Consider the following 7,672-nt stretch of genomic DNA (forward strand, 5'->3'; position numbering starts at 1 on the left):
TGTACTATGTGTCAGGCACTGGGCTCACTGCTTTATAGAAATTGCTCCATTCCATCCTCACAGTAATCTGTGAAATGGGTACAACTACCCACATTCTATGAAAAAAACGGAGGCTCGCAGAGGTGAAGTACGGGGCAAGCAGTGGGGGGCAGGGCTAGGGTAGGAGCAGCTTTCCCTGCTCCAGAACCCTTGCCAGGACCCAGCTGCTGAACCAGAAGCTTCCACTACCTTCTGTAGTTTTATTGCCTTCCTCCCCTGTGGTCACAACTTGCCTAGTGTGAGACTTTGCCTTTTGATGCTGGAGCTTGAAATTGTCATGTGGGAAGGCCAGCATGTTCTGCCATTGAGGGAGACTGCTTTCAGTGTTTCTCTGTAGCTGGTCTTTGTCCAACTGAAATGAAGAATGCCACCGAGAACATTTACGATGTCCCCAGCTAGGAGACAGATACGCCCCAGGTTCCAAGGGTGTGCAGTCTAACGGGGGGAACCTGAAAACAAGTATTTACAGGGCCCCATCTATGAGCCAGGATCTTGATGAGGCCTTGGGGACACAAAGATGAGCAAGATACAGGGTGCGTTGGGGCGCCTGGATGGCTCAGTGGGTTAAGCCTCTGCCTTCGGCTCAGGTCATAATCTCAGGGTCCTGGGATGGAGCCCCTCTTTGGGCTCTCTGCTCAGTGGGGAGACGGCTTCCTCCTCTCTCTCTGTCTGCCTCTCTGCCTACTTGTGATCTCTGTCTGTCAAATAAATAAATAAAATCTTAAAAAAAAAAAGATACAGGGTATGGTGGTACAGGCCAGAGCTGGGATGTGCCCAGGGTAAATTGGGGCCCAGAGAAAAGGCACCTGACTCTGCTGGGTGGGAGTGGAAACTCCAAGGAAGTGAGATTTCAGAGCCCCACACTGACTGTCTGCACTGCTCAAGAGTTTCCGTTATCAGCTCTAATCCTCGCAACAGTCCTGTTGGGCAGATCCTATTAGTTTATAGATAAAAGTCATGAGGAACTTGCTCAAGGCACCACAGCAGGAAGTGGCAGACTAGAGTCTCTGACTCCAAGCCTGCCAGACTCTGAAGTCTGTGCACATTCTAATATGGACAGCGGCCGCAGAGGACATTGGGCTGAAGAAAGACACAGCATACCACGAATGAACACAGCAGGAAAGGGGAACCGTGCCACCATCCGGAAGGTGATGGGGATGGGGTATGACAGGCTACACAGGTTCTTTCATTATCCTGGTGTGTCCTCTGGGTCATGGCAGGGGGCCGGGGCGGGGGGGGGGGTTGCTAGAGGGGCAGGGCCCCCTGCCGAGCAGTCCATGGGACAGGGTGAATGTTTTCGGTCGGGAGGTTAGTCGAGGATGAGGAGTTGTCCGTCTTCATGTTGTAAGAAATAGAAACTTGAGAAATAACTTGAGAAGAAACATATTAACTGGAGAAAAAAAAGCAAAAGGTAAAGAAAGAAAAGAAAAGCAAACAAGAAAGGGAGTATCTGCTTTAAGGAGTCAGCCATTTCAGAGAAGTCAGGCTAGCAGAGCAGGGGTGGAGCACAGGGGAGATGGGTAGGGAGAGGACAGGCCCTCAGCGGCCCCTTCTCGAGGGGCCTCGGCCTTGCCCCCGCCACCTCTCCCTTTCCCCTCTGCATCTGGCTCTTGCTGCCTCTCCGTAGCAGGCCAAAAGATGCTTCCAAACACTTTCTCAGATCTAACATCTCTGATCTGCAATTCTAAATCCTCAGGAGAGAGAATGTGATTTGTTCCCGCTTGGGCCACCCAGGGCGTGTGGGTGTCCATTCTCAGAGAAGGTAGGGTTTGGGCGGCAGGGCAGACCCCCGGGGGTCATTCTGGAGGGCTCTGGAGAGGTGTCCAACTCTAGACATTGTCAGATCCCATGTTCTGGAAAGACAGTGCTGAGAGGTCTGCCCTTTAAAGTAATACATTGGCTTCCACATTTATAATTCTTCTGCGGCGTTATTAAATCCATAAATAAAGATTTAATCTTTTAAGCTCTGCATTGTGAGAGCAGAAGTTAAAGAGCAGGCAGAGGAGAGCTTGTCGGCCTCGGTGGTGGCTGGTGGCTGGTGGCAGGGGTAGAAAAGGAGGGAGCTTCCAGTCTGCTGGGGCCGAGGAGACAGTGATAGGTGCAGAGGGTGGAGGGACCCCAGCCCACACACGCCACATACACAGTAGAGCTCTTGGACCACACTGCCCTGCCCAGGCAGCCACAGAGAGGCTGGACAGCAGGTCCTAAAGAGAGCCATCCCCAGAGGCTGGGACAGACATCTCAACAACTCTCAAAATGAGCATGTTTTGTCCTAAACAGTTAGTGGAGGATCCCAGGAGCCTCAGGGAAGGATAGGGCTCCTGCACTAGGAGATGGACTGAGCCTGGAGGAGGAGGAAGTGGAGGAGGGAAAGGGCTTTGCTTCCTGCTTAGTCCGGAGCCCTGTCCCAGAGGAAGCACTGACAGCTGAATCAACAACTTCATCCGTCCGTCTCTGCCCTTCCCTCCTTGCCATCCGAGCTCAGACAACATTGGCTCAGGCTCCTTGATAAAAATGGCAAGATGAATACTTAGGGCTCTCTGGCGGCCAGACCCAGATGCAAAGACCAGCACCAGGGAGGAGAAGATACTGAGAACAAAGAGGAGAGCCTGGGAGTTAGGGCAGGAGGCTCAGCGCTGCAGTAGGGGGAAGGGGAGCCCTCTCCAACTGGCCTTGTGATGGAAAGGCACCATCTGGACCACTGATGTGGCCAACGGCTGTGGCCCAGCAGCTCAGCCTTGTCGGGCCAGGGGTTGAGGGCAGATGTGGGGCTTCTCTTTGGGCATTTAGTCCCCTCTCCCCCATGCAGGGCTCTGCCTCCCACTGCCTTTTGTTCAACCCAAAGCAGTGGTCACAACCTGTCTCTGCCAAGTGACGGGTTATAGAGGGTCTGAGAAGGGGCACTAAGGCTGGTTTGGGATGATAGGATTCAGCTACTGAAGCACTCTCCTTGAGCAGCAGATAATTTAGTTTAATGAATTTGGACAGTTCACTGGATCTGCCCACACAGTTCCACTCACCTTCCAAAACACGTCCAAAATAGCACTAGGTATTGTATGGGAGCCAAAAAGAAAAAAAGCAAAAAGTAATAAATGACAAGGCTCCAGAGATTTCTGCCCTTTCAGAAAAGTCTCAGTGAACTTTTCCAAAGAAAATTGAAGCAAAAAAAAAAAAAAGGATAATACATTATATGTTTATAAAAAAATTAAAAAATAAAAAATAAAATAAAACCCTGCAAAAAAAAAAAAGGATGTTTTTGCCTTTCTCATTGAGGATGGAGGAAAAGAAAGACGCTACAGAGACAGGCCCCCACACGGGAGGCAGAAGGTCCTGGTTTTCACACCCTGCTCCTCATACTGATGTCATGTCCACACAGTCTCAGAGCCGTTCCCTTCTGAGGGTCGTCCAAAACCCGTTCCTGATGTTTATAGCCCTATCAAGATAACTCCACGGATCCGGCCCCAGCCTCTCGGCAGCTTGTACTCACACTGTGAGGGTGTCACGCTCATGAGGAGCGAGGAGACCATCCTCCCCACGTGCACACACATACAGTGACCCCCGCTGGGCCCGGGACCCCTCTCTCTGCAGGCCTCCAGGGAGAGCTCCCTCCTCCACACCCCTCCCCTGCACTGCCTGCTGGAGCCAGATGTTCCGTGGGCAGCCCCCTCTGTGGGTGACAGGCGGTGATTACTGTTGCCAGCCCCACATTAGGAGAGAATTGAATGGGAGAGAGCCCCCACCCGCCCCGGGCTCCTTACAATAGCGCCTTTGTGAGGTGCTTCACTGTCTCTCCTTTCCCTTCCTCACCAACCTACTTCAGGGGCAGCTCTGCCTGGGGAGAGAAGAAAAGAAGACAAAAGGAGGATCACAGGGCCCTGGCTGATCCACCCTATGGGGGGGTGTTCTTTAGGGAAAAGATGTGTTCCTTTCTCCTCCCTCCCCACACTGAGGTCAATAACTACCAGGACCCTCCGGGCTGCCTGAGTTCTCCTTCTCCAGAAAGGCATCATCATCACACCGCCTTGCTCCCGAGTGCAGAATGGGGGCATGAACCTGGGCTGGCCAACCCCCCCCCCACACACACCTACCACACACACCCCACCCCTGGGAGGGACCAGACTCCCAAAGCCTCTCTGGATCCCTCTCCCTTCCCCCATGGCTTTCTATAATCCCGAGCCTGAGGGCCAGGGCAGGAAAGGGTTAAGTTTCCAGGCCTCCTGGCCAGGCTTCAGCCAGGTTCCAAGACTGTGGTGGGGGTGACCAGAGGGATGTGTTGGGAAACTGGTAAAGCTACCATCTGGGGCATGGTCGCTGGCCCTCCTCCTGGCCCAAACCGCAGACGCCGTGGCAGCAGGAAAATCAGCGCGGTTCAGAGCAAGCTCCATTGTGTAACCGGCCCTGGGGGACTGCCCCAAGCTGGAGAGGGGAGTGGGGCTGGGGCTGGGGGAGAGTTCCCCTCAGAAGTGAGACCCGAGGTTCTTTCCCAAAACACATTTGGGGCTCTGGCCTTCACTAGAGTCCAGGGGGACTCAAGTCCACTTTATGATTCAAACCTTCTGAGAACTGGAATGGGAAGCTCTGCCCCTGGGCCCCAGTCTGGCAGCCAAGGGCGGCTCTGGGAGGGCCACTGCGGAGGAGAGGTGGGTGTGGAGGGAGGCCTTTCCTCGGCCAGCCTCCTCAAGTGGCGGGATTCTGCGCTTCCCCAGGCGCCTCACGGTAAAATCTGTAACTCGAGAAGTCCCCTCTCCCTCAGCAAGAGAGCCCTGCCAAATCCCTCGTGTGGCTTAAGGAGTGGCAGTGGGGTGGAGGAGGAAAATGCGGGGTCACAGGGAGAAATCCGAGCTGAGGGCCACCCCAAACAAACACAGGCGAGGAACAGTGGATTTTCCTTTTAATGCAAAACCTTGCAATACAAAATGATGTGGAGAAAGCCCCCACTCTCCGGGGCACTAAAGGGAAAGGGCAGAGAGCCAAAGTCTCCTCCTCCTAGAACTCTCTCCCTCCACCGGACTTGCACTGAGGCAAGAAATATTCTCTTGCCCGTTTGCTGGGGCTGCCCCCAGACGAGGGTCAGAGCTCTAGGTCTGCGTGGCCTTTGGCCCGAAATTCATTGTCACGGGGCAGGAGGGGAGCGACACTTAGGGTTGTCTCTTTCAGCTCTGAAAAGATCTCTCAAGATCTAAGGTCCCACAGGAAACGGAGGGACTATGAGAATTTGGCTTCCATTGGCTGCGTTTATGGGCCCCAAACTGCAAGTTGCCCACATCTGGACGAGGAGCAGGAAATGTCGTGGGGACAGAAATGTGTAGAGGTGAGGGAGATTCCACCACCAGAGCTAGGGGCTCAGACTTCTTCCTCTTTCCTTCTCATCTCCAGCTTATAGACAATCTGGTAGCCGTCATCCCAGGCGTAGAGCTGGCGCTCCCGGGGGTTGTAACGGAGGCTGGCATGGGCCCCATATCGGCGGGGGAAATACGGGAGTGCCGCCCTTTCGGGGGTCAGTGTGCCACTGGCATCAAAGGAGCACTGGATGCGGGCGCGGCTGGCAGGGCGGGTGTTATAGACAACATACAGGGTCCCGCAGATGACAAAGGCAGCCTCGGCATTCTCTCTGGGACATGGGGTGTCCCACTGCTGTTCAGTGTCCAGGGTCTGAGGGTCTAACTTGGCCAGACACAAGTGCCTGTCATCTTCCCGAGTGGCATAGACAGCCCAAAGTCCCTCCTCGTCAGCAGCCAGGTCGATGTACGTGTCTGCCGTCAGCCCGTACGGGGGGATCAAACCCTCCGCCGGGAATACTGAGCTGTCCACCACGGTCCGGTTTGCCAAGTGGAATTTGATGAGCTGCAAAGTGTTCTCCAGCTCACCTCCCCCTCCAGGTCCTCCAGGAGGCCTCCGGGCGTAATAAAGAAAGCCACCATACACCAGCTGCCCCGTGCCTACCCAGGGGAAGGGCACCCGGACCCGGGAAGCCTTCCGGGCAGCCATGGCGAGGGTGAAGTCCCGCAGCCTTGGAAAGACAAACGCTGTGTCATTCTGTGTCCCATCTAATACGTAGATCTTCTCTGTCGGCCCCATTGGATCCTTGGTCCATAGACCAGCCGGGCCACCGAACCGCTTCAGGATCTTCATTGATCTCACCTGAGAGATGGTGTAGCCACAGTCTGTCGGGGACGGAGAAGAGCACGGGACAAGGCAATACACACATGAGTTAGATGCCCGCTGCGGGAACCCCCCAGGGTGGGCCGCCTTGAGGACGGCTGCCGGTGGACGCCTCCACTCATACAGAGGATAGGGAAAAGGGTGCCCCAGAGGTCTGGATCCCCAGAAATGCTCACAATGGACCTGTCATTATAGAGTCCCCTAAAGCAGATTCCAGAAGATCACACCAAAGTGGTCTCTGGGACAAGGAGAAAAACAGGGAAGAGCCAAGGCAGAATACATATCCTGAGAGTGTCAGGCCTCTGCTTACCTGTCAGCATATCGTACTTCTCGTTTCTTCTGCCCTTGCCTTTGATCCCAGGGCCTCCAGTCACCTTCTCATCAACTTCCACACAGGGTAGAGCTGGGTTCTGGGTCTCCAGATAGTCAACCTCCCGCTCCAGACGGTCCACTCTCCCCGAAATGCTGTCAGCCTCGGTCCTGAGGGCCTCGCGCTCCTTCTCAGCCACCTCCAACAGCGGCAGCATTTTGTTCTTGAAGTCCCTCAGCTCAGCAGCATGCCGGCTACTTTGGTCCTGGCACTGGGCCAGCCGTTCCTGCAGGGATGGGGGCCAGGAGAGGGGCTGAAGGGTTACCACTCCCAGGCAGGGAGAGGCCCAACCAGGGAGTGAGGAACAGGAAAAAGCACAAACTCGGCCAGAGATCAACTCCCCTCCAACTCCCACCGAAGGGAAACCAGATGTTCAGAGATGCCAAATGTGCAAAAAACCCAGCTGGGATCACCTAGGCCTCTACCCCCACTTCATGTCCTCTGAGCCACTGTGGGTGGCCTAAGTACATGAGGGCGGTAAGGGGTCTCGGCTCCCCTGTACAGTTCTCCTCTTGGGAATGAACAGATTTCAATTTGGGAATGCCACAGACTTCAAACTGTTAAAAAGACACAAAGCTGCAGATTCTCCGGGAACTTCCAACTCTCACAGAATCATCAGCTGCCCCTGAGATGCTGTCCTGCCATGCTAGCTCTCATGTCCGTGTCCTCAGTCCCCTTATCCCACGCAATCTCAGGGTAAAACACAAAGGCCTGTTTGCTTTGGAATCGCTCTGTCCTTGCGGGGGTAGGAGGAGGGCTTGCACTTGTAAGGATACTCTTATTAATAAGAGTTTTCCGTATGTCCTCACAGAGCCCTGTCTTGCCATGTCCCCAGACCCCTGACACACTGGGTGAATCAGCAAGAGATGGGAAGTCCTTCCCGCCTGGCCCAGGAGAGAAAGGAGTCACTCACCTCCAAGGCAGCTAGTCGGCGTTCCATGTACTCCACAAGGTGGTGCTGCTGTCCTTGAAGGGGTTGCAGCCATGACAAAAGGAACAAGGTGACAAGAGGCGTGCAGGGCCCCATGGCAGCAGGAGAACGGGGCCGGAGTAGGAGTGTGAGGTCCTGTGCCTTTTCCACTCAAGCCCGCTGCTTAGCTT

At 54.6% G+C, this 7,672-nt stretch overlaps 1 protein-coding gene across 1 annotated transcript; it reads right to left on the bottom strand.

Annotated features, from left to right (window-relative positions):
• Nucleotides 1-4,912: 4,912 nt before the first annotated feature.
• Nucleotides 4,913-7,672, bottom strand: OLFML3 (olfactomedin like 3). The gene is made up of 3 exons (XM_080799941.1): nucleotides 7,485-7,672; nucleotides 6,512-6,797; nucleotides 4,913-6,203 (listed from the first exon to the last, which is right to left on the bottom strand). The coding sequence occupies exons 1-3, from the start codon at nucleotides 7,596-7,598 to the stop codon at nucleotides 5,383-5,385; spliced, it is 1,221 nt and encodes a 406-aa protein (XP_080656067.1). The 5' UTR covers nucleotides 7,599-7,672; the 3' UTR covers nucleotides 4,913-5,382.

This window comes from Martes martes (assembly GCF_963455335.1).
Source record: "Martes martes genome assembly, chromosome: 4".
Lineage (NCBI taxonomy): Eukaryota > Metazoa > Chordata > Mammalia > Carnivora > Mustelidae > Martes > Martes martes.

Excerpts from the sequence above, each read along its gene's own strand:
- OLFML3 (XM_080799941.1), bottom strand. The coding sequence starts at position 7,598 with ATGGGGCCCTGCACGCCTCTTGTCACCTTGTTCCTTTTGTCATGGCTG. Across the intron at positions 6,798-7,484 it reads GCCGACTAGCTGCCTTGGAG|GAACGGCTGGCCCAGTGCCA; the intron begins GTGAGTGACTCC and ends CCATCCCTGCAG. Across the intron at positions 6,204-6,511 it reads GAAGTACGATATGCTGACAG|ACTGTGGCTACACCATCTCT; the intron begins GTAAGCAGAGGC and ends CGTCCCCGACAG.